The sequence below is a fragment of the Trachypithecus francoisi genome, unplaced genomic scaffold (assembly GCF_009764315.1).
Source record: "Trachypithecus francoisi isolate TF-2019V2 unplaced genomic scaffold, Tfra_2.0 Lachesis_group12, whole genome shotgun sequence".
Lineage (NCBI taxonomy): Eukaryota > Metazoa > Chordata > Mammalia > Primates > Cercopithecidae > Trachypithecus > Trachypithecus francoisi.
In genome coordinates this window covers 11,350,991-11,377,476 of record NW_022681457.1, presented here as the reverse complement: position 1 = coordinate 11,377,476, position 26,486 = coordinate 11,350,991, and the positions used below count along the sequence as shown (strand labels likewise).

Sequence of the window (26,486 nt, the reverse complement as noted above, 5' to 3'; positions counted from 1 at the left end):
CAGTCAGATGATAAAAAAAATAGTCACTAGTAATCAAGGAAATGCAAATTAAAACCGTAAGGTACCATTTCCTGCCCAACAGATTGTCAACAACAGTAACAAAAACACTGATAATAACAAGACTTGGAGAAGAATTTGGAGTTAGGGGCACTTTCATACCCATTGCTCTGGCCAATTGGTACACGCTGGAAACAAACTCAGAAAAACTGAAGATGAATACTTACCATGGCCCAGCAATTCTGTTCTTAGAATGTTCATCACAACGTGTGTGCATGTGTGTGTGTGTGTGTGTGTGTGTCTATGTGTAGCCAACAATTGGAAGCAGCTCAAACCTCAACTGTGAGTAGAATGAATAACTTCTTGGATATTCATATCAATAGCATTCTGTAGTGAAGAGGAATTAACATAGAAGCAACTCAACAGATGAACACTAAGATATAGATCAGGAAAAAAAACACATCGCAGGTGATGCTTTTATGTAAAATCCTTTTTTTTTTTTGAAACGGAGTCTCACTCTGTCATTCAGCCTGAAGTACAGTGGTGAGATACCAGCTCACTGCAACATCTGCCTCCGGGTTCAAGCGATTCTCCTACTTCAGCCTCCTGAGTAGCTGGGATTACAGGTGCACACCACCATGTCTGGCTAATTTTTGTATTTTTAGTAGAGACGGGGTTCCACCATGTTGGCCAGGCTGGTCTCAAACTCCTGACCTCAGGTGATCCGCCCACCTTGGCCTCCCAAAGTGTTGGGATTACAGGCGTGAGTCACTGCAGTTGGCCCTTTTATGTAAAATTCAAAGCAACGCAAAATGATGTGATGCCTGTTTAAGGATACATGGGTAGTAATATTAATACTATACATAAATTAAGGAGCCTGATCAGCCTGATTAAATATGTAATCATAGTGGGGTCGGGGGCAGGGTTAATAAAACCAGTGAGGACAGGGCAAAACAGAACTGATGACTTCTATTTCATAAACGAGATGATGGATACATAGGACTCATTATGCTTGATATATTACAGCGTATTAGGTATAAATCCATACTTTTATGTAGATATGTTATTTCTCTTTCATTCTTGGCTGGACCCTTATTGACCTATCTATATAATTACATTGATCACAAGACTTACTTTTGCTCCTACACATGTACCTTCCCTATGACTGCTTTTCTCACAGAAGCACTAAATCCACCAAACCTCCACCACCACCACCACAACCACAGCCACCAGACAGACTTACGACAGCCTCTCCATCTGGGCCATGGACGGGTAATACGCCCCACAGTTCTCCAGGGAGATTTTTGTTAGTATGAGAGTCTTTAGATGTCTGTTAACTTGAAGATTACTGCCAAGATCCATCCAAATTCTAGGGGTGGCCAAGCAGTCTTCCAACCTGTAGAAGCCAGACACAAATACTGAGCTGTGGCTCTGGGAAAAATGGTACCCATAGAGCCTCCTGGATCCCACTGTCTCACATCTCGGTCTTCACAGCAGAGACTCAGGGGATTATTTCCAACTTTCCAGCCAGTGCACCTGCACCAAGCTCAGGAACTTCCTACCATGTCATCAGCAGAAAACAACCCACTCTTGGAGTTGTCATCAACTGGAATACAATAACGACTGAGCTCTAACTCTCTCCATTCAGCTCCTTGAAACACAAATTTCAAAACAAGTTGGCTGGAAAATGATCATGGTGTATATTTATGGGGTCCAATATTTTCATTTATGTGTACATTATAGAAAGAGTCAATCAAGCTAATTAACATATCCATCATCTCACCAACTTAATTTTTTTGGCAGTGAGAATGTTAAAAATCTACTCCTTTAGCAACTTTGTTTTTTTTTTTTTTTTTTTTTGAGACGGAGTCTCGCTCTGTCGCCCAGGCTGGAGTGCAGTGGCCGGATCTCAGCTCACTGCAAGCTCCGCCTCCCGGGTTCACGCCATTCTCCTGCCTCAGCCTCCCGAGTAGCTGGGACTACAGGCGCCCGCCACCTCGCCTGGCTAGTTTTTTTTTTCTTTTTTTTTTTGTATTTTTTAGTAGAGATGGGGTTTCACCGTGTTAGCCAGGATGGTCTCGATCTCCTGACCTCGTGATCCGCCCGTCTCGGCCTCCCAAAGTGCTGGGATTACAGGCTTGAGCCACCGCGCCCAGCCAGCAACTCTGAAATATCACATTATTATTATTTAGAGTCACCCTGCTGTGCAGTAGACCTCAATGCTTACTTCTCCTGTCTCATACTTTGTGCATTTATTTGCCAGTCATCATCAAGGTGAATAACTTAAATTCAGTGACATCAGGGATTTTTTCCTGAGTCTCACGGCCGCTGTCTTCTCAGGCGGGATTTCGGCCGCAAGGTGGGCTGTTTATACAAAGACATTCAGTGACGCATTGTGCTTATCACCCTCCAGGTTCCAGCCACCTGAGCTTTCCGTTCTGTGCAAGAAAGGTAATGAAATGCAGAGATTATCCAAGCTACATCCAGCTCTGTTGGATGTAAAGGAGCAACGCTGGCAGATGAATACAAAACAAGAGGTCATACAAATTCTGTTGAGAGAAGGTTCACACATGGAAAGGCTGGAAAGTGGGGTCTGGACTAAAAGTGGAGCTACCATTCGATCTTTGGGCAACTACACAAAGGAAAAGAAGTCTTTATGTGAAAAAGACACTTTCACACGCATGTTTATAGCAACACAATTCACAATTGCAAAGATATGGAACCCACTTGGGTACCAAAGAGTGGATAAGGAAAATGTGGTATATACACACCACGGAATACTACTCAGTCATGAAAAAGGAATGAAATGATGTCTTTTGCAGCAACTTGGATGGAGCTGGAGGCCATTATTCTAAGTAACTCAGGGATAGAAAACCAAACATTGTATGTTCTCATTTACAGATGGGAGCTAAGCTATGATGATGCAAAGGCATAAGAATGATATAATAGACTCAGGGGACTTGTGGTTGGGGTGAAGGTTGGAAGGAGGTGAGGGATAAAAGACTACCCAAGGGGGACAGAGTACACGACTCGGGTAACAAGTGCACTAAATTCTTAGAAATCACCACTAAAGAACTTATCCATGTAACCAAAAACCTCCTGTACCCTAAAAACTATGAATATAAACAAACCAAAAAAGGAGAGTCTGAGTAGGGGCATGGCAGTACATGTTTAACTACTGCTCTTCTGGAGAAGGGAGTCCTGATGTGCAGTGTTTGCCAGTGCCTGTAGTGTAAATGCCTCTGCCATGGCTGCTTTTTAGCTCACCGTGGGAGGTCACTTAGTGAGGAGCTGGGAGGAGGTGCAGAGCAGTGCCCCATAACATCCTGTTTCCACCAAATGGGTACGGTAGACGGCGGCAGCAGCCCCAGGGCAGTGGTCAGGAGCTGGCAAGCAGTGGCTCGTGGGCCTCCTCCGGAGTGCCACTTGGTTTTCTTTTTTTTTTTTTTTTTTTTTTTTTGAGGCGGAGTCTCGCTCTGTTGCCCGGACTGGAGTGCAGTGGCCGGATCTCTCAGCTCACTGCAAGCTCCGCCTCCCGGGTTCTCGCCATTCTCCTGCCTAAGCCTCCCGAGGAGCCAGGACTACAGGCGCCGCCACCTCGCCCGGCTAGTTTTTTTGTATTTTTTTAGTAGAGACGGGGTTTCACCATGTTAGCCAGGATGGTCTCGATCTCCTGACCTCGTGATCCGCCCGTCTCGGCCTCCCAAAGTGCTGGGATTACAGGCTTGAGCCACCGCGCCCGGCCTATTTTTTTGTATTTTTTAGTAGAGACGGGGTTTCAGCGTGTTAGCCAGGATGGTCTCGATCTCCTGACCTCATGATCCGCCCGTCTTGGCCTCCCAAAGTGCTGGGATTACAGGCTTGAGCCACCGCGCCCGGCCAATGCCACTTGGTTTTCTACAGCATTATCAACTAAGAATGTTTTCAAATAAAACATTATTTTATTTATTATTATTATTTTTTGAGACAGATTTCTGCTCTTGTTGCCCAGGCTGGAGTGCAATGGCACAATCTCGGCTCACCACATCCTCCACTTCCTGGATTCAAGTGATTCTCCTGCCTTAGCCTCCTGAGTATCTGGGATTGCAGGCGTGTGCTACCACAACTGGCTAATTCTGTATTTTTAGTAGAGGCGGGATTTCACCATGTTGGTCAGGCTGGTCTCAAACTCCTGACCTCAGGTGATCCACCCACCTCGACCTCCCAAAGTGCTGGGATTACAGGCGTGAGTCACTGTGCCTGGCCTATTTTATTTTATTTTTTTTGAGATGGAGTTTTTGCTCTGTCACCCAGGTTGGAGTGCAATGGAGCAATCTTGGCTCACTGCAACCTCTGCCTCCCGGATTCAAGCATTTCTCCTGCCTCAGCCTCCCAAGTAGCTAGGATTACAGTTGTGCACCACCACACCCGGCTAATTTTTGTATTTTCAGTATAGAAGGGGTTTCGCCATGTTGCCCAGGCTGGTCTTGAACTCTCAACTTCAGGTGATGCACCTGCCTCAGCCTCCCAAAGGGCTAGGATTATAGGCGTGAGCCACCGTCTCCAGCCCCCACAAAAATTTTTAAATGGTTAAAAAATTATTAAAAGAAGAATATTTTGTGACATATGAAAATTATATTAAATTCACGTTTCAGTGTACATAAAGTTTTATTGGAACATAGCTATATCCATTTGTTTACCTACGAACTCTGGCAGCCTTGGTACTGCAATGGCAGAGTGGAGCCATCAGGACAGAGACGGCATGGCCCCAGAGGCCAAAAGTGTTTTTTATCTGGCTTGTCATAGAAAAAGTTTGCTGAACCCTAGCAGGGATAATAATGAACCATAAAATAATTAGGAAACAATGCATTTTGATAATCTATGACTTTTGTTGTTTAATATATTTGTAAGCCTATGATTTCATTTTTAAAAACGTTGTTTAACAACTGGCTCATGAAATTCCTGAATGATGAAAAATCAGCTCTTGCAGGCTGCCATGTGATCCAGTCATCCCCTGTTGGTATACACCCCAAGAAAAGGAAATCAGTCCATCAAAGAGATGTCTGTACTACCATGATTGTTGCAGCTCTGTTCTCAGTAGTTAAGATTCAGAAACAACCTAAGTATCCATCAGACAAATGGATAAAGAAAATGTGGTACATATACACAATGGAGCACCATTCACCCATGACAGAGAGTAAGATTCAGTCATTTGCAATGACATGGATGGAACTGGAGATCATTCTGTTAAGTGAAATAAGCCAGGCACACAAAGAGAAACCATGTGTTCTCACTTATTTGTGGGGTCTCAAAATCAAAACAATTGAACTCATGGACATAGAGAGTAGGAGGATGGTTACCAGGGGCTGGGAAGGGTAGTGGGAGGGTGGAGAGCAGGGGAAGGTCAGGACTGTTAAAACCATTTATGCCTAGTGTTCCATTATTGGAACACTAAGCATGTGGGAGTCATTTATATCTCACTGCTCAAGGTCATCGCCAAGGTCTGACTGAAAAAATTCAAAACATTGCAGCCTTAGGCATAAATGGGTTAACAGGTTAAAAAAGAATAAGACCTAGTATTCACGAGCACAACAGAGGAACTATAGTTAATAATAAATTGTACATTCCAAAATAACTAAAGTATAAATCAATTGTTTGTAAAACAAAGGATAAATGTTTGAAGGGCTAGATCTCCCATTCTCCAAGATGTGATTATTTCACACTGCATGCTTGAACCAAAACATCTTATGTACACCACAAATAAATATACCTATGTATTCACAAAACTTAAAATAAAAAGTTAGAAAATATCCAGCTTTCACAATCCAATAGGAGGTGCTCCAGTTCACCACTGGGGCTCAGGTTTCCTGGTATCAGATGGATCTAGAACATGGTCAAATAGTACTTTTTTTTTTTTTCTTCAGACTGAGTCTCGCTCTGTCACCCAGGCTGGAGTGCAGTGGTGCGATCTTGGCTCGCTGCAACCTCCACCTCCCAGGTTCAAGCGATTATCCTGCCTCAGCCTCCCGAGTACCTGAGATTACAGCCCATAATTACAGTAGCTGAGATTAGCCTGCCCACCACACCAGTTAATTTTTTGTATTTTTAGTAGAGATGGGGTTTCACCATGTTGGCCAGGCTGGTCTCTTGACCTCGTGATCCTCCCGCCTTGGCCTCCCAAAGTGCTGGGATTACAGGCATGAGCCACCGTGCCTGGCCCAAATTGTACGTTTAAAGTTGAACAAAGCCAACAGCAGATCAATGAAAAGAGAGAGGAAAACTGAGCCTCTCAACACCACCCCTGAAAAGACCATCCCGGTACCCCGATTCCCGCTCTACCCGCCGTCTCAAATCTCACCTGAGACATTGCAGACAGCACCGGGGGGATCTCAGTGCTCTGCATAGAAGCTTCACGGTGTTGGAGTCCACTTCCACACGCTGTATTTCCAAGTATCTCAGATGCTGGTTCCCCGTCAAAACACCGATTAAGTCCTGGTTCAGCACAGTGCTATTCACACGCCTTAAGCTGGAGAGGGAAGAGCGTCTCCTTGGAATAGGGTCCTGTCCACATTCGTAGAATTCTGTGGCCTCACAAAGGAGGCTCCCGGAAGCTACAGCTGCACGTGGGACAGGTGCGGTCCCACCCTCAGGGGCTTTACAACTGAATTCAGGACGCAGACATTAAAGAGTGATACAAACGTGTGATTATTCAGGTCCTATCCTGGGAAAACTGTAAGTCAGAATTAATGGCTATATTTTCTTTATCCGGTCTATCACTAATGGGCATTTGGATTGGAACCATCATTCTCAGCAAACTAACACAAGAACAGAAAACCAAACGCCGCACGTTCACACGTATAAGTGGGAGTTCAACAAGAGAACACAAGGATGCAGGGAGGGGAACATCACACACCCGGGCCTGTCGGAGGCTGGGGAGCAAGGCGAGGGAGAGTATTAGGATAAACACCTAACCTAGATGATGGGTTGATGGGTGCAGCAAACCACCATGGCACATGCATACCTATGTAACAAACCTGCACTTTCTGTATATGTACCCCAGAACTTAAAGTATAATTAAAAAAATTTTTTTAAATGAATGACTTAGCTGGGCGCAGTGGCTCACACCTGTAATCCCAGCACTTTGGGAAGCTGAGGCGGGCGGATCAGGAGATCGAGACCATCCTGGCAAACACGGTGAAACCCCGTCTCTATTAAAAATACAAAAAAATTAGCCAGGCGTGGTGGCGGGCGCCTGTAGTCCCAGCTACTCGGAAGGCTGAGGCAGGAGAACGGTGTGAACCCGGGAGGCGGAGCTTGCAGTGAGCCGAGATTGTGCCACTGCTCTCCAGCCTGGGTGACAGAGTGAGAGTCCGTCTCAAAAAAAAAAAAAAGAATGACTCATAGGATCAGAATTCGATTAGGCTAAGGTCTGTGAAGGCTTTCCTAAAGCAAAGGGAATGTCACCCTATTCCTGAAGGATTCAGAGGACTGTTTTTCCCCACACTCTCCTAAAATCATGCTTTTTGTTTTAAATTTTTTATTTATATTTCTTTATTTTAATAACAAAGCTCAGCTATTTTTTTTCCCCTTGTGAGACAGAGTCTCACTCTGTTGCCCAGGCTGGAGTGCAGTGGCGCGATCTCAGCTCACTGCAACCTCTGCCTCCCGGATTCAAGTGATTCTCCTGCCTCAGCCTCCCAAGTAGCTGGGACTATAGGCACCCACTACCACGGCTGGCTAATTTTTGTATTTTTAGCAGAGACAGGGTTTTATTATGTTGGCCAGGCTGGTCTTGAACTCCTGACCTCAAGTCATCCATCTGCTTTGGCTTCCCAAAGTGCTGGGATTACAGGCATGAGTTACCACACCCGGCCTACAAAGCTCAACTTTCTGATCTACTTTCTTTTTTGAAAAAGTTTTGTAGATACGGGGTCTCACTATGTTGTCCAGGCTGCTCTTCCACTGGTAGCCTCAAGTGATCCTACTGCCTCAGCCTCCCAAAATGTTGGGATTACAGTCATGAGCTACCACTGCTTGCCATCATGCTCCTTTTCTAAAACTAGGGACACAGATTTGCTCTGCACCTCTAATGCTTATGTTCAATGCTGAATCTCTTTCTAATTAGTTGTTTAAAAACAGTTTGCTTGAGGTATAATTGATATACAAAATCCTGCATATATTTAATATATACAATTTGATGAGTTTGGATTATGCAGATATTCGTGATGCCATCATCACAATGGAGGTGGTTAACTCGTTCTTTTTTTTCCCTTTTCTTTTTTTTTTTTTTTTTTGAGACAGTCGTGCTCTGTGACCCAGGCTGGAGTGCAGTGGCACAATCTTGGCTCACTGCAACCTCTGCCTCCCAGGTTCAAGCAATTCTCCTGCCGCAGCCTCCCACATAACTGGGATTACAGACGCATGCCACCACACCCAGCTAATTTTTTTTTATATTTTTAGTAGAGACAGGGTTTCACCGGGTTGCCCAGGCTGGTCGCAAACTCCTGAGCTCAGGCAATCTGTCTGCCTTGGCCTCCCAAAGTGCTGGGATGACAGGCGTGAGCCACCACGCCTGGCCAACTAACTAGTTCTTCTGCATTCAATCAGTCCATGAGGAGGGGCCTCTTCTGTGCAACATGGAGTTCAGAACTGAGTTCTCAGCTCAGTTCAACAGCCCTAGTCGCACCACCTTTCACACGTCACGTAACCTCCCTAAAGTTCAGCTTCAGGTCTAGGAGGGAGAGCATACGACGTGTTCTCCTTAGGATGGCTGTGACAATTCATGCCGTGAAATTCTCAGCCCGGTGTTTATCACACAGTAGGCACCCAGTAAGCAGGAGCGAATAATAACCATTATAGTAACAGGAGAGAACATATCTCTGATAATGGCCAGGAGCCATGTGGATGCCTGGTAGCTTATTTCAAGGAAGGGGCCAGTGGTTCACATGGTGAATTATTGGGTTTTTGGATCTTAAAAACTCTAGAGAGACAGCATATGGAGTAGTGGCTAAGAGAACTGATTCTGGAGCCGAATTTGACTGCTTAGTAATGATGTAACCTCATGCCTCAGTTTCTTCATCTGTGAAGCAGGGACACCTACTGCTTGGGGTGAGTTTTAAGAGCATTCACGTGCAAAGAACCTAAGATAGCCTAGCAGATGGTGGGCAATGCATACACATTCACTCTTACATTGTTAAAAATAGTGGCTGGGCGCGGTGGCTCACACTTATAATCCCAGCACTTTGGGAGGCTGAGACGGGTGGATCACTTAAGATAAAAAGTTTGAGCCGGGTGCGGTGGCTCAAGCCTGTAATCCCAGCACTTTAGGAGGCCAAGACAGGCGGATCATGAGGTCAGGAGATCAAGACCATCCTGGCTAACATGGTGAAACTCCGTCTCTACTAAAAAATACAAAAAACTAGCCGGGTGAGTTGGCGGGCTCCTGTAGTCCCAGCTACTCGGGAGGCTGAGGCAGGACAATGGCGTAAACCTGGGAGGCGGAGCTTGCAGTGAGCTGAGATCCAGCCACTGCACTCCAGCCTAGGCGACAGAGCGAGACTCCGTCTCAAAAAAAAAAAAAAAAAGATCAAAAGTTTGAAACCAGCTTGGGCAACATAGGGAGATCTTGTCTCTAAAAAAAATTTAAAAAAAAATTAGCTGGGCAATGGTGGGATATGTCTGTGGCCCCAACTACACGAGAGGCTGAGGTGGGAAGATTGCTTGAGCCCAGGTCAAGGTTGCAGTGAGCCACGATCATGCCACTGTACTCCAGCCTGGGCAAGAGAGCAAGATCCCACTTGGGGGTTCAAACATGCCCTCTTTGGTGAGGCTTACCCTACACAGGCACCTGCTAATGGTGGTGAGTTAGAGAAGCACAGTGTTGGTGAAGATGAGCTTTGGGCTGTCTGCGGTGGAGTGCTTTACCTAAGGCTTGTCAGCTGCAGGATCTTAGACAAATCACTTAACCTCTCCAGTTCTCACTTTGCTAAAAGAAAAAAAAGGGGGGGGGGGGCTGGGCGTGGCAGCTCACGTCTGTAATCCGAGCACCTTGGGAGGCTGAGGAGGGCAGATCACTTGAGGTCAGGAGTTCCAGACCAGTCTGACCAACATGGTGAAACCCCATCTCTACTAAAAATACAAAAACTAGCCGGGCGTGGTGGTGCACGCCTGTAGTCCCAGCTACTCGGAAGGCTGAGGCAGGAGAATCACTTGAACCTGGGATGAGGAGGTTGCAGTGAGCTGAGATCCCCCCACTGCACTCTAGCCTGGACAACAGAGCGAGACTCCATTTTTTAAAAGAAGGGGGAATAATAGTACATATTAATACTTTAAAGGAATGCAGCAGTGAACCATACTCAGTGCTCAGGTCACACGTGGCTTCCATAAGGCAGTGTACCTCCACAGAGTAACCACCACACCCTGGGTCACGCAGTGCTGGTTCCACTTCAGGGACAGTCCTACGGGCTTCGCAAGAAGGACTGCATTTAATCTCTCCGTCATGATCATTTAATTTTATTTATTTCTTGTTTGTTTTGAGACAGGGCCTCACTCTGTCACCCAGGCTGGAGTGCAGTGGCCAGTTCATGACTCACCATCACTGCAACCTCTGCCTCCTGGGCTCGGGTGATCCTCCCACCTCAGCCTCCCAAGTAGCGAGGACTGGTCTCAAACACCTGAGCTGAAGTGAATAGGCATGAACCACAGCACCGGGCTGATCATTTTATGGACGGACACGTTGACACACATCAGGGAGATGTCAGGAATTCCACGACCCGCTGTATACGCCATTCACTTAAGGACACAGAGCTATTAGGTTGGTGCAAATGTCACTAATGGCAAAAACTGCAATGGCATTTGCACCAATCTAAGAGTGACTAGAGACAGGTCGAGCCGGCAGCCTGGCTCCAGTTTGTGGTTTCCCTCACCACGTACCCCATGACTCACTCCTCCCATGCCTCTGTCCAAGGCTGGACATGGGTGCCTTCGGGAAGTCTAGTGTGATTGGAAAGGGAATGAAGAAAGTAGATGGGAAACAGACCATCTCCATAGAATTCCTTCCAGTGGGATTTGTGTTATACTCACAGTAACTTTTGCAGTTTACACTGAGGGTGCTTCAGTGCAGCAGCAAGAGCCTTCCAAAAAGGAGGCTCCAAAACACTGTTGGTCACAGTAAGGACTTCCAGCTTATCATTTGTTGCAAACACAGAGCATAAGTCTTGCCACCAGCCATGGAGTGCTTTGCTCTCTGGTGCTCTGCATGGAAGGGAGAAGAGAGAAAACACCTTTTCGTTAAACTGGAGAAAACCTACTTGGAAGCCCAGGGCTGGTGTTCCCTATTCAGGTTAGGGCCATAGGCCTCTGGTGACTCTAAGATGTCCTCATTTAAATAAAGCACTCAGAAAAACCATCATGAGATTTCTCATTTCATTCCTGGAAGACTCATGGCCTCAAATAAGAGTCCTGTCTGTTGCCATGACTTGGAAAAAAGGAAGTTGCTTTTATTTTGTATTTATTTTTTTGAGACAGGGTGTCACTCTGTCGTGCAGGCTGGAGTGTAGTGGTCTGAACACAGCTCACTGCAGCCTCTAACTCCCGGGCTCAGGCGGTCCACTCCAGCTTCCTGAGGAGCTGGGGTTACAGGCACACGCCACGACACCTAACTCATTTTTGTATTTTTTGTTGAAGCAGGGATTCTCCATGTTACCCAGGCTGGTCTTGAATTCCTGGGCTCAAGCGATCCTCCTAGCTTGGTCTCTCAAAGTACTAGGGTTACAGGCTGAATCAGCGTGCCTAGACAGGAATTGCTTTTTTAATTACATGGGATTTATGTAGGGGGCAGAGATTGAATTATATTCTGTACCTCCATTCTTACCCTGTGTATATACAATTCTTATTCTTTAAAAAAACCATATAGGATCAGAATAAAGGAAAAATTAATCTTTTTGACACAGTGAGTATAAGAAAGAAAAATCCAGAGCTAGTGCCATGTAGTTTGGCTGTAGAAGGACCTGCTGACTTTCTCTTTCATTCTTCCCCATACAGTCCTTTCAGGGAGGCTGACCAAGACACACATGTGAAGACTGCTGTTGGTTGCATTAAAGAAATAGTTGAAAGTGGCCAGGCACGGTGGCTCACATTGTAATCCCAGCACTATGGGAGGCCAAGGCAGGCAGATCACAAGGCCAGGAGTTCGAGCCCAGCCTGGCCAATATAGTGAAACCCTGTCTCTACTAAAAATACAAAAAAGATTAGCCGGGCGTGGTGATGGACACCTGTAATCCCAGCTACTTGGGAGGCTGAGGCAAAGAGAATTGCTTGAACCTAGGAGGCGGAGGTTGCCGTGAGCCAAGATCGTGCCATTGCACTCCAGCCTGGGCAACGGAGAAAGATTCCATATCAAAAAAAAAAAAAAAGAAAGAAAGAAATAGTTGAAAGCAACCCAAAAGTCTATCAAGGGGGAAATAGTTTAATCATCTCTAGCACACCTATTTTTCAAAGAACACTTCATTGAAAAGGTGTGCATAGACATTGCCAAGACACAAAGATGAAAAAAGCAATTTTTAGAATATTTACACTAGCATGTAGTTTTTGCATAAAATTTAAATCCCATGAAATGGATTCATCCATTTTTGCATCCACCAAATACATAGAAATGCAAATAAGTAGGAATGATATCAACTCCCTCCGGGAACCCACACAAAAATGATCAGTGGACTAATCAACGTGAAAGAAATGTGTCATGTCTTAAGATTTCTGCGGATGTCAGGGCTTAAGACTATGCAGCGTCATAGAAAGACATTGTGATTCACTGTGACTAGATTCTTGAGGTCTTAGTCGGGTGACTGACAGTTATCACCAAGTTGAACATCGAGCTCTGGTATTTATTCCGGAACCTCCCTAATAACAGGTCCTCGGGGACTGGATGGCTCCTTGAATGTGATTTTGTGGCGTGCGTTGGAATTGCCCACATAAGTTGGGAGTAGACATAAGAAAAACATGGTTTGGTGTAGCCATTCAATATTGGAGTGAATAGAATTCATTCTACCTGTGGCACGCCTGGTCTCACGAGCAGCTGAACAGGTAGGCCTCCGTCACAACTGTTTTGGCACTGACTGGGTGGATAAGTTAAATCTTAAAAGCTGACAGAGCCAGAGCCCTCATAGGAAGGCTGAAATGTAACAAAAGCCCACCAAGAGTTTTGCCCAGGCTTTTCCTGGGCCTTGAGGTATGACAAGATAATGAAGAAACTCTCAACGGGACCCATTCAGAATTAAACAAGTTTTTGTTGGGGGTCTGAAGGAACTCCCCAGACCTTCACAAACAAATTTTATTGGGGTCTGAAGGAACTCCCCAAGCCTCCATGATTTAGTGGGAGACAAGATAAGGATAATCACCCCAGCACCTGGACTTATCTAGTTAAGTATATTTACTGAGGTTCCAGAGGGAGGTCTACAGGACTCAGACCTTAGTTATAGATTAAAAGAAGTTAATCACTTATGTCTTTAGAGGAATACACACTTACATGTAAACATATAGCTTAGAAGGCATATAAGCTCTGGAAAGCTTTATAATTTTTAGTTGGTCTGGTGATATTTCTTGGCCTTCGCCCTGTAACCAGTTATAGAAATAAACTCTCTTCTTTTGCAGTTAATCTGTGTCTCGTTATTGGGCTGTGAGAATAAGCAGCCCGACCCCCAGTTTGGGTCAGGGACATACCCAAGAAATACGAAGTTTCCCTGGAAAGTAGCTTAGTGATATTCATGCTGATAAAGTTATAGATGTGATGTGTACATATCTTGTGATGCAGCAATTCCTTTAAAAAATATATATACCCTGGTGACGGGGCACAGTGGCTCACACCTGTAATCCCAGCACTTTGGGAGGCCAAGGCAGGCAGATCATGAGATCAGGAGATCGAGACCACCCTGGCTAACATGGTGAAACCCCGTCTCTACTAAAAATACAAAAAATTAGCCGGGCGTGGTGGTGAGCACCTGTAGTCCCAGCTACTCGGGAGGCTGAGGCAGGAGAATGGTGTGAACCCAGGAGGCGGAGCTTGCAGTGAACCAAGATCGCGCCACTGCACTCCAGCCTGGGCGACAGAGCAAGACTCCATCTCAAAAAAAAAAAAACAAAACGAAAAACAAAAAATAATCCCTGGCTGGGCGTGGTGGCTCATGCCTGTAATCCCAGCACTTTGGCAGGCAGAGGCAAGAGGACTGCATGAGCCCAGGCATTCAAGACCAGGCTGGGTAACAAAGTGAGCCCCTCATCTCTACAAAAAATAATACCATAAATAAAAATATATGCTAGAGCAGGGGTTGGGAAACTTTTCCTGTAATTGACCGGGTAGCAAATATATTCAGCTTTTCTGGCAGTGAATTTCCCGGCAATGACTCGGTCCTGCCACGGCAGTGGGGTAGCAGTCACAGACAATATGTCACAAGCACGGCCAGGCTCCAATCAAACTGTATTTACCTAAACAAGCAGAAAAAGCTGGGTTTGGCCTCCTGGGTGTAGCTTGCTTACCTCTGCCCTGGAGGAACTCAGCCATGGCTGAGGAGACCTGCACACTGCCCGTCATGGTAAAGAACGGAACAGAACTTAAATTACTTAAAATTTAAATATCTCATCACATAAGGAGAGACCAACTTTTATCCACACACTAGACCAGTATATGTCTAGGATGAACATTAGCGCTACATATCCGTATGCTGAAGACTTAGGCAGTCTTTCATGGAAAGACAGGAATCTGGAAGAGATTGTGGTTCCTTTTTGCAGAGCAGTTAAGGAACAAGAAGGCATTTCCCTTATGCAGCAGGACAATGTGCCCCCTCTCACCAGGAGTCAGTCTAAATTGCCTCTCTCTTCTCATCATAGCCATTGGGGTCAAATTTTAGTTCGTCTTAGCTTCGACCAGACATGTGACCCAGGACAAGTGCTTCGTACACCTTCAGTGCATCATGGAGTTGGAGACAGAAATAATTCACATCAAGTAAGTGTTTGACATTGTGTCTGCCATATGGCAAATGCCAAATAAATATCAACTGATACGAAGAAATGAGTAGTGAGCGCTTTTTTCCACTTCTTAAGAAAAAGAAATCCATTCTATTTGCCAAAATAGAGATCTGCCAGAAGAGTTTTGGTCGAGTGGAGGGGATGAGGAATTACTTGAATAGTAACAGTTTGTATCTACTTAGCACTAAATGAAGGACTGGACTTATTCAGTGTGTTTTAGATTTTAACATGTTTAACAACCTTCTGAGATACATACTTTTTTTTTTTTTCTAAGATAGTGGCGTGATCTCGGCTCACGGCAGCCTCCGCCTCCTGAGTTCGAGTGATTCTCCTGCCTCAGCCTCCCGAGTAGCTGGGATTACAGGTGCCCACCATCATGCCTGGCTAATTTTTATATTTTTGTTTTTTTTTTTTTTTTTGAGACGGAGTCTTGCTCTGTCACCCAGGCTGGAGTGCAGTGGCGCGATCTCAGCTCACTGCAAGCTCCGCCTCCCAGGTTCATGTCATTCTCCTGCCTCAGCCTCCTGAGTAGCTGGGACTGTAAGTGCCTGCCACCACGCCTGGCTAATTTTTTTGTGTTTTTAGTAGAAATGGGGTTTCACCATGTTGGCCAGCCTGGTCTCGAACTCCTGGCCTCAAGTGATCCACCTGCCTTGGCCTCCCAAAGCGCTGGGATTATAGGCACGAGCCACGGCACCCAGCCTGTTTCTTTTAATTCAAGATGGACAAGATATTTTTACACAGAACGAAAGACCGGGTGTACTGTCTGATATGGTAGCTACTAGCTGCATGTCACTATCTACACTTACATTCACTAAAGTTAAATAAAATGTAGATGTTCATTCACTCGGTCACACCAGCCACATTCCAAGAGCTCAGAGGTCGCATGTGGCTAGTGGGTCCCGTATTGGATAAGACAGATTCAGGATGTCTCCATCATCACCTTAAGTTCCACTGGGCAGCACTTTCCTTGAAACAAAAAGTTTCTGATACACAAAAGTAGGAGTGAGGCTGGGCTCAGTGACTCGTGCCTGTAATTCCAGTGCTTTAGGAGGCCAAAGTGGGAAGATTGCTTGAGGCCAGGAGTTGGAGATTAGCCTGGGTGACACGGAGAAACCTCATCTCTCCAAAAAATAAAATAATTAGCCAAGCATGGTGGTACATGTCTGCAATTCCAGATACCTGGGAGGCTGAGGTGGGAGAATCGTGTGAGCCCAGGAGGTTGAGACTGCAGTGAGCCACGATCGTAGCATTGCACTCCTGGGCAACAGAGAGACGCTGTCTCAAAAAAAGAAGTAGGAGTGATAGATGAAGCAAAGTCCCACCTTTATGGGCACGCAGCACAGAGGGAAGGAGGGTGCACAACATATCTTTTTGCCCAGGATTCTCCCAGGTTTAGCACGGAAAGTCCTATATCCCAGGAACACCTTCAGTCCTGGCAGTAAAACCAAAGCTCTGGGTCCCAGAAATCTCCTTAATCCTAAACAAACTGGGACAGTTTGTAAAACAAACGTGTACCACCCTAGATACATGTTTATCTTAAAACAGAAGTAACTGGCCGGGCGCGGTGGCTCACGCCTGTAATCCCAGCAATTTGGGAGGCTGAAGGGGGAGGATCACCTGAGGTCAGGAGTTCAAGACCAGCCTGGCCAACATGGTGAAACCCCGTCTCTACTAAGAATGCCAAAATTAGCCAGGTGCAGTGGCAGGCATCTGTAATCCCAGCTACTCAGGAGGCTGAGGCAGGAGAATCACTTGAACCTAGGAGGGGAGGTTGCAGTGAGCCGAGATCGCACCACTGTACTCTAGCCTGGGCAACAGAGTGAGACTCTGCCTCAAAAAACAAAACAACAGAAGTACTGTGCAAACTAGGCCAGGGAAGCGATCAGAAAGGTTTGCAGATTGACCCCTAAACACCCAGGAGATTGTAGTCAAGGGCCCTGGGTAGGATGGGCTCCCCAAGGACAGAAGCACTTACTCAGAGCCAGGATGGGAGCCGGAGCTGAGCTTCCACACGTTCTTGAAGTTCAGGGTGACAGTCAGTTCCACCTCCTGCAAATGTTCACAGCGCTTCAGGCAAAAAGCAGACACCTGAACGTCTTTATTGTTGCCAATTTTCAAGACAACTTTACGGTAACCATTTAGGGCTTGGCTTACAAAGGCTTCCTCCTGGATTTCACGCAGACAGTAGAATAACTGCGGGACCCCATAGCACGGAGAAGGCGGCTCACATTTCTGCAACCGAGGTATGACTTTCAGCAGTTTCCTCTTATTATTGAAAGACACCTTGCATCCAAATGACTGTTCCACGGCCGAAGCGCAGGTCCCGTTTAGAAAGCCGAATAAGAAAAGTCCCATGTGAGAGAGAGAGCTCTTGCTTCCTCTGGGACTCGCTATCAGGCGCTGGATATTCACGTGGCTCAACACATGAAAATTTTTGAGTCTTTGTGGGAAACAGAGAACATAAAACAAGGCCGCAAAAAATTCCTGAAAAATCAGGAGGGTAAAGGCGTAGCGGTCTTTCTCACCCGCAATTCTTCGAAGAACACTCATGCTGAGGAAGGCGGCGACTGCCGTCTGATCCAACTTGGCTTCCTCAAGGTCTTTTTTACCAAACACCCATTTCCTGTGCCACATGCTGTCTGCGGCCAAGTGACACAGACCCTCCAGTTGCGCTTGGTGGATCTTTCTGGAAAAGTTCTCAGCTCTGGTGGGAAACAAGCTAGAAATATACCGGACGAACACAGAGGTGGCATTTGGACATGCCTGTGTGAGATTATTTCCTCTCTCCATTTGCTGTTTCAGACCAGAACAGACCATCCAGCAAACCACAGGGACCTGGCACATGGAAAAGAGAATGGTGTTTTCCATGGCGAAACTCAAGACTCGATCTCTCTCTCTGTGTCCAAAATACATCTGGAAATACTTGATTTTTTCCATCGTGTTAAACCCCGGAAGGGTGACGAGAGAGGGACATTTCAGCAAGGGCTTGCATGTCAGCCAAGAGGTACATCTTATCATGATCAGTAGCGTGGCCTCCGGAAGCATCCTTTTGCTCAGCAAACTGCTCAGTAGGACAGACCCAGGCAATTTCTGCCTCCAGTCTTCACTCAGGTCCTCTGGTCTGTTGATGAGGGTAGATGTGAGCTCCTCAAAACCATCCAACAGCAGCAGAAGTTGGTCTGGTTTGGACATAATCTTTGCCACAAGGTCCTGAGATCCAGGCCACTTGTGCTCTATCAGCTCAGAGAAGCTATGCTCTGTTGTCTGGTTCATCTCTTGGCAATGGAAGTAGAAAGCACACCAGAGCTTGTGGGTGTAGAACCTGTTACTGGCCCACTCCAACATCACCCTCTTAGCCAGGGTTGTTTTTCCAATCCCAGGAACTCCCTGTATGACCACGGTCTTGGGCTGTCTACCCTGGGGTCTTTTGGGTAGAAGCAGACATGGTAAGTACTCCGTGTGCCTGTGTACATCTTGGTAAAAGAAGTCCCTCTGGTTTCCAGGCCAAGTCATAAAGTCCCATGTGGGGAAACACTTGTCTATCACATTCAATTTGTACTGCCGTATTTTACCTAGATTTGTGAGATGGGAGAAATAAAAGGTATGGCATTAGAGCTAATCATGAGAACTCATAGAGCAATAAGAAAACCAGTCTCTATATCTACTTGAAGCCCTGTGATGCCCTGGCATAAATGAAATAACCTTTCCTGATACTGTTGCATCAATTAGGAAGCAGCAATGAACAGAAAACTCAACTTGAAGTGGCTTAAACAAAACAAGGACTGCTTTCTACACGAGAAGTATGACGGGTGTAAAGCTGTTGAAATTACATTCAGTGGCGCCATAGTTTCAGGTCCAGCAGCATCACGATTCTCTCAGCCCTTTCTTTGTATTTCTTGCCTCACAGATGTAAGATAGCTGCTGTAGTGTTAGCTGTGTTATCTGCATTCAAATCAGAAATACTTGGGAGGGCTGGGTGCGGCGGCTCATACCTGTAATCCCAGCACTTTGGGAGGCTGAAGAGGGTGGATCACTTGGGGTCAGGACTTCAAGACCAACCTGGCTAACATGGTGAAACCATGTTTCTACTAAAAATACAAAAATTAGTTAGGTGTGGTGGTGCACACCTGTAATCCCAGCTACTCAGGAGGTGGAGGCAGGAGAATTGCTTGAATCCAGGAGGCAGAGGTTGCAGTGAACCAAGATTGCGCCACTGCACTCCAGCACAGGTGACAGAGTGAGACTGTGTCTAAAAAAAAAAAAAAAAAAACAGGCCAGGCGCGGTGGCTCCTGCCTGTAATCCCAGCACTTTGGGAGGCCAAGGCGGGCAGATCATAATCACTTGAACCTGGGAGTTAGAAGGTTGCAGTGAGCTGAGATCATGCCACTGTACTCCAGCCTGGGCGACAGAGCGAGACTCTGTCTAAAGAAAGAAAGAAAGAAGGGAGGGAGGGAGGAAGGAAGGGAAGGAAGGAAAGGAAGGAAGGATTGTATGTGTGTGTGTGTGTATGTGTGTGTGTTTTGTTTTGTTTTGTTTTTTTGAGATGGAGTCTCATTCTATCACCCAGGAGTACAGTGGCACGATCTCACCTCACTGCAACCCTCCGCCTCCCAGATTAAGCAATTCTCCTGACTCAGCCTCCCGAGTAGCTGGGATTACAGGTGCCCACCACCACGCCTGGCTAGTTTCTGTGTTTTTTTTTTTTTTTTTGACACGGAGTCTTGCTCTGCCACCCAGGCTGGAGTACAGTGGCTGGATCTCAGCTCACTGCAAGCTCCGCCTCCCGGGTTTTTTACGCCATTCTCCTGCCTCAGCCTCCCGAGTAGCTGGGACTACAGGCGCCCGCCTCGTCGCCCGGCTAGTTTGTTTTTTTTTTTTTTTTTGTATTTTTAAGTAGAGACAGGGTTTCACCGTATTAGCCAGGATGGTCTCGATCTCCTGACATCGTGATCCGCCCGTCTCGGCCTCCCAAAGTGCTGGGATTACAGGCTTGAGCCACCGCGCCGGCCGTATTTTTTTTTTTTTTTTTTTTTTTAGTAGAGACGGGGTTTCACCATGTTAGCCAGGATGGTCTCGATCTCCTGACCTCGTGATCCACCCGTCTCGGCCTCCCAAAGTGCTGGGATTACAGACTTGAGCCACTGCGCCCGGCCTAGTTTCTGTGTTTTTAGTAGAGATGGGGTTTCACCATGTTGGCCAGGCTGGTCTCAAACTCCTGACCTCAAGTGATCCACCCCCACTCAGCCTCCCAAATTGCTAGGATTACAAGCGTGAGCCACTGCCTAGCCTGGTCTGGTTTGTGTCTGTTTTGTTTTTTCTTCAAGGTGGAGTCTCCCTCTGTCGCCCAGGCTGGAGTGCGGTGGCACTATCTTGGCTCACTGCAACCTCCGCCTTCCAGGTTCAAGCCATTCTTCCACCTCAGCCTCCCAAGAAGCTGGGATTATAGGCGCCTGCCAGCACACCTGGCTAATATTTTTATTTTTAGTAGAGATAGGATTTCCCCATGTTGGTCAGGCTGGTCTCAAACTCCTGACCTCAGGCGATCTGCCCTCCTCGGCCTCCCAAAGTGCTGGGATTACAGGCGCCAGCCACCTCGCCCCGTCTCTTTTTGCTTAAGTTCTGATTGCAGAAGAGACACTGGATATGGTAACTTACAATCTGCCTTGCTTTAGGCACTAAGTGGCTCATCCCAATCCATAGCCCATGTTTTCACCAGGGTCTGCTATGATGCAGGCACATACCAGATTCTCCTTCCTCCAGATTCACCTGTGTTTCTCCCACATTCAAGTCCTCTGGTTCCAAGGTATGTAGAATGCCTGGAACAGAAAAAAGGAGCCTGTTCCATGGTAATCATAAGATCTTGGTAGCAGGGAAACAGCATGGAGCCAATGGCCTTTTTAGGACAGAGGTGGCCACACGCCTTAAGAGTCTCACCCTCTCACCACCTCCGTTCAGGGAGAAGAAAAATCACCTAGATCTATCTCTATCACAGGAATTTTAGGAAATGCAAAAAGGTGTTGTTCTGTGATGCACTAAGTAAGGTATTCAATAACACATTATAAATGGATAGCACAGCCAGACACTGAGGGAGAAATACACACATACTCATACACACATATGAGTCTATAAAATATATGCACAGTTTAATATCTACGTAGGTGTGTATCTATGCATCCAGTCGGCCCTTCGTATCCATGGGTTCTACATCTGTGGAATCAACCAACTGAGGATAGAAAATAAATTAAAAACCCAATAAAAATACAACAATAAAATAATACAATTAAAAAACCAATACAAGACTGGGCACTGTGGCTCACGCCTGTAATCCCAGCACTTTGGGAGGCTGAGGCAGGAAGACTGCTTGAGCCAAGGAGTTTGAGACCAGCTTGAGCAACATAGCAAGACCTCAACTCTACTAAAAAAACAAAAAATAATTAGCCGGGCGTGGTGGCACACCTGTAGTCCTAGCTACTTGGGAGGCTGAGGCAGGAGGATCACTTGAGCCAAGGACTTTGAGACCAGCTTGGGCGACATAGCAAGATCTCAACTCTAATAAAAAAATAAAAAATAATTAGCTGGGCACGGTGGCATGCCTATAGTCCTAGCCATTCGGGAGGCTGAGGCAGGAGGATCACTTGAGCTCAGGAGGTGGAGGCTCAAGTGAGCCACGATCATACCACTCCACTCCAACCTGGGAAATGGAGTAAGACCTTGTCTCAAAAATAAAAATAACCAATACAGGATAACAACTATTTACATAGAATTTACATTGTGTTAGGTATTATAAATAATTTAGAGTGATTTTAAGTCTGCGGGAGGATGTGTACAGGTTCTATGCAAATACAATGCCATTTTATATGAAGGAGTTAAACACCCATGAATTTGTTCGGTACCCTTGAGGGACAGCCTGGAACCAATCCCCCATGGATACCAAGGAACTTCTAGTTTAATATCTATGTATGTGTACACATACATGTACACATGTTTATCTATATATACACATACACATATAGTCATTGATTCTTGTTACGCCTGGTAGTTCTCGTCTATAAAATTCTTGTGAACACCGAATTCGCTAATACTGAACCATTGTTCCCCGGAAAATGCAGGGTTTGTTTCCTGCTTGCCTCTGGTTACAATATTTTCATCGACTGATCAATATAAAAACTTGTTTTACATGTGTTTTTGTTTAAAGACACCTCAGTTAGTATGTATTGTTGATTATTAACACTGAGCTCATGGCCAAGCACACTGATAAATCCTGCCTAAAGGAAACTCAGCTAACACATGTATTTTCTCCCTAAGGCACAGCACAGCCTTCTTGCCCTGAGGAAGACAGAAAAGCACATCAGCACTAGTTTGGGTACCATTTTTTTTTTTTTTTTTTTGAGACGAAGTCTCACTCTGTGGCCCAGGCTGGAGTGCAGTGGTGTGATCTCAGCTCACTGCAACCTCTGCCTCCTGGATTCAAGCGATTCTTCTGCCTCAGCCTCCCAAGTAGCTGGGACTACAGGCGTGCGCCACCATGCTAGGCTAATTTTTGTATTTTTTAGTAGAGACGGGGTTTCACCATGTTAGCCAGCCTGGTTCCGAACTCCTGACCTCATGATCCTCCCGCCTCAGCCTCCCAAAGTGCTGGGATTATAGGCATGAGCCATCGTGCCCGGGCTGGGTAGTATTTTAAACAGCAAAACCACCAACTCAAAGCACAGAAGTGTGGCACCAAATAGACGTGGAAATGACGCTGGCTTACAGGGTGAGAGCTGAAGCCAGAAGGCAGAGCATCACTTTGTTTGACCTTGGCTGGGAGGTCAGCTTGATGTTTCTCCTGCGTTGCTGTCTGGGAATGATCTTGAAAGCACTGTAAGTATTGATTTGGGGGTTACAAATACATTTTAATGAGTAGGTACATTCATGAATACAGAATCCATGAAAAATGAGGATCAACTGTCTGTGTTTGTGTCTCTGTGTGTGTGTGTGTGTGTGTGTGTGTGTGTGTCTTGAGATGGAGTTCTGCTTTTGTCACCCAGGCTGGAGTGCAGTGGCGTGATCTTAGCTCACTGCAACCTCCACCTCCAGGGTTCAAGCAATTCTCTTGCCTTAGCCTCCCGAGTAGCTGGGATTACAGGTGCCCGCCACTATGCCCAGCTAATTTTTTTTTTTTTTGTACTTTTAGTAGAGACCGGGTTTCACCATGTTGGCCAGGCTGGTCTCGAACTCCTGACCTTAGGTGATCTGCCCACCTCTGCCTCCCAAAGTGCTGGGATTACAGGCGTGAGCCACCTTGCCCGGCCTCTCTGTGTGTTTTCATGAGGTTTTAGTAAATATTAACATTTTTCTGTTTAACACTAAGATTTTCTCTACCACTGGGCAATGGAGTTTCCATCCCCTCTGATTTTCTTTTCCATTGACTCTCTCTCCTTTCCTCATGATGAGCTATGTTCTCCCGTGTTAGGTCCCAACCTTAGCGTCACTTCCTCAAAGAGGACTTCCTGGGCTGCCTTATCAAAACAAAGTTCCTTTTCACAATCAATTACTCTCTAGCCATCTAATATTCGAGCAACTATAACATGCTAGATGCTGAGCCAGCTGCTGGGGTGCCAGTGGCTAAGGAGTCATTGGGCACCCAGTCTCCTGTTGTTTATGCTTCAAATTGTGGAGCTGATGTCTTCTCCATTCTTACTGATGAGACTGACTACTTGTAACATCGGCTATTGGGAGAGGCAGGTTCACAGCTCCTATCATGTTTCTGGATTGGTGTCTTTTTCCTTTAATACAGTAGTCCCCCCTTCTCTGCAGGGTCTATGTTCCAAGATTCGCAGTGGATATCTGAAACTGTGGATAGTACTGAACCATGTAGATACTGATTTTTAAAAATACATACCTAGGCTGGGTGTGCTGTCTCATGACTGTAATCCCAGCACTTTGGGAGGCCGAGGCAGGCAAATCACCTAAGGTCAGGAGTTTGAGACCAGCCCGGCCAACGTGGTGAAACCCCATCTCTACTAAACATACAAAAATTAGCCGGGCGTGGTGGTGCACACCTGTAATCCCAGCTACTAGGGAGGCTGAGGCATGAGAATTGCTTGAACCTAGGAGGTGGAGGTTGCAGTGAGCTGAGATCGCACCACTGCACTCCAGCCTGGGTGACAGAATGAAGACTCCGTTTCAAAATAGAAAAAAGAATACATACCTAGTTATGATAAAAGTTTAAATTATAAATTAGGTACAGTAAGAGATTAATAATAATAATGAAATAGAACAATTATAATACTCTACTATCATAAACGGTATGTAAATGTGGTCTCTCTGAGATATTCTCTCAGAATATCTCACTCTACTGTACTCATCTATTTTTGGCCATGATCGGCCACGGGTAACAAACTTCAAAAAGAAAAACGCTGGATAAGGGGATGACTGTAGTCCAGCTCTGCTTTATACATACGGAAGATGAGCTTTTGGATTACAGCATCCGCCAGTGAGACTGACCCTTTGTTGCTGCAAAACAGCCTTTTAAAATCTTTAACCTTCTTGCTTTAAATATAGCACTGCTGACATCACCATAGCCATACCAGCTTTCTTCTGTTTACTGTTTCCACAGCATACGCTTTTGCACTATTTTACTCCCTACTTCTCCATGTCTTCATTTGACCTTCACCGCATATAAGCAGTATTCAGTTAGGGTTTTAAAAAATATGCCCTTATGGGCTGGGCACAGTGGCTCACACCTGCAATCCCAGCACTTTGGGGGACCAAGGCAGGCGGATTACCTGAAGTCAGGAGTTCGAGACCATCCTGGCCAACATAGTGAAACCCCATCTCTACTAAATATACAAAAACAATTAGCCGGGTGTGGTGGTGGGCGCCTGTAATCCCAGCTACTCAGGAGGCTGAGGCAGGAGAATCACCTGTATCTGGGAGGTGGAGGTTGCCATGAGCCGGGATTTTGCCATTGCACTTCAGCCTGGGTAAGAAGAGCGAAACTCTATCTCAAAAAAAAAAAAAAAAAATTGTAAGAAATGCCCGTATGACAGTCTTCACCTTTGGGTTAGATCTATTATCTTCCTCCACTATTTGCATTTTGCTCAGATGGCCAATAAATGATAGGGGTGGCAAGTAGAGTATTTAGCTGCCCAGTAGCCAAGCTCACCCCGAGTTTATTCACCAGATCAACACTCACCATTTATCTCTCTGCGTACTACAGCACACAGGTTTTCACGGTTCATCATGGCAAAGATGTTTGAAGTCACATCCCAAGCTCGTCGTCCAGGGAAACGCTCTATCAAGAGATGAACCATCTCTGCCCAACTGGCTGTCTTGACCTGGTCCCAGGTGATGGGCATGATGCCAGTTCTGAATTCAGTCAGTAATATCTGCTTGAACCATAGTAGCTCCTCGTTGCTCACATATTTCATGTACAGCATGACCCCATTTTCACAGGGGGAGCCGGGGTAGCAAGAGAATGTCCAGGGTGGATTACAAGAACTGTGAGTGCAGGAGGATGAAAAGGGAACGGGGGAGTCAGAGGGTGGATTCACATCACTCATCTTTAGTCAAGGCAGAGAACACCTCCGTGTCCACGATAAACACAACTGATCAGAAGAGAGAAACACGAGACCTGCAGAAACATAAAACAATAAAATAAGATGAAAACACCACCAAAGAAGACAGATTAATGTAACGCTTACTTGGCAGAGTATTCTGCATGCTGCGTACTCCCTTTACCTCCTTTCCTCAAAGATTCTCTGCCCTGTGGAAAAACTGAAGATGCACTGAATGTTTGGGATTAGTCCATTAGACTGATGGATTGTTTGTAGTTTTTATTCTCTATGCCTCCTTTTGGGAAAGAGGCAAGTAAAATATCAAAACCTTCACAAAAGGTTTAGCAAAAAGAAAAATGAGAAGCAGGTAAAATAATTCAGTGAAGCTAAAATCTAGAAAATATATGGTTGGTTAGAAGGCTCTATTAGATTAAAAGTGATCTCAAATTCAACAAAGTTTTTATTCTTAAAAAATGGATCATGAATTAGAGAAATGCAAATCAAAACCACAATGAGATGTCATCTCACACCAGTCAGAATAGTGATTATTAAAAAGTCAAGCAATAACAGATGCTGGTGAAGTCGCAGAGAAGAAGGAACACTTATACACTGTGTGTGGGAGTGCAAATTAGTTCAACTACTATGAATGACAGTGTGGCAACTCCTCAAAGACCTAAAAAGAGAACTACCACTCAACTCAGCAATCCCATTACTGGATATATATCCAAAGGAATATAAATCATTCTATTATAAAGACACATGCCTGCATATGTTCACTGCAGCACTATTCACAATAGCAAAGACATGGAATCAACCTAAATGCCCATCAGTGATAAACGGGATAAAAAATGTGGTACATAAACCCCATGGAATACTATGCAGCCATAAAAAAGAGTGAGATCATGTCCTTTGCAGGAACACAGATGGAGTCGGAGACCATTATTCCT

At 45.6% G+C, this 26,486-nt stretch overlaps 1 protein-coding gene across 1 annotated transcript in view; it reads right to left on the bottom strand.

The window, feature by feature from the left end:
• NLRP8 (NLR family pyrin domain containing 8) overlaps positions 1-25,619 on the bottom strand; it is a 49,256-nt gene extending 23,637 nt beyond the window's left edge. Inside the window, exons 1-6 of the mRNA XM_033224531.1 lie at positions 25,179-25,619; positions 20,740-20,814; positions 16,973-18,569; positions 11,059-11,229; positions 6,335-6,502; positions 1,241-1,393 (exon numbers count right to left, since the gene is read on the bottom strand). Of these exons, the coding sequence (XP_033080422.1) occupies positions 1,241-1,393; positions 6,335-6,502; positions 11,059-11,229; positions 16,973-18,569; positions 20,740-20,814; positions 25,179-25,545 (2,531 nt within the window). The 5' untranslated portion in view covers positions 25,546-25,619. The remainder of the gene's footprint in view (positions 1-1,240; positions 1,394-6,334; positions 6,503-11,058; positions 11,230-16,972; positions 18,570-20,739; positions 20,815-25,178) is intronic.
• Between the last annotated feature and the right edge of the window lie 867 nt (positions 25,620-26,486).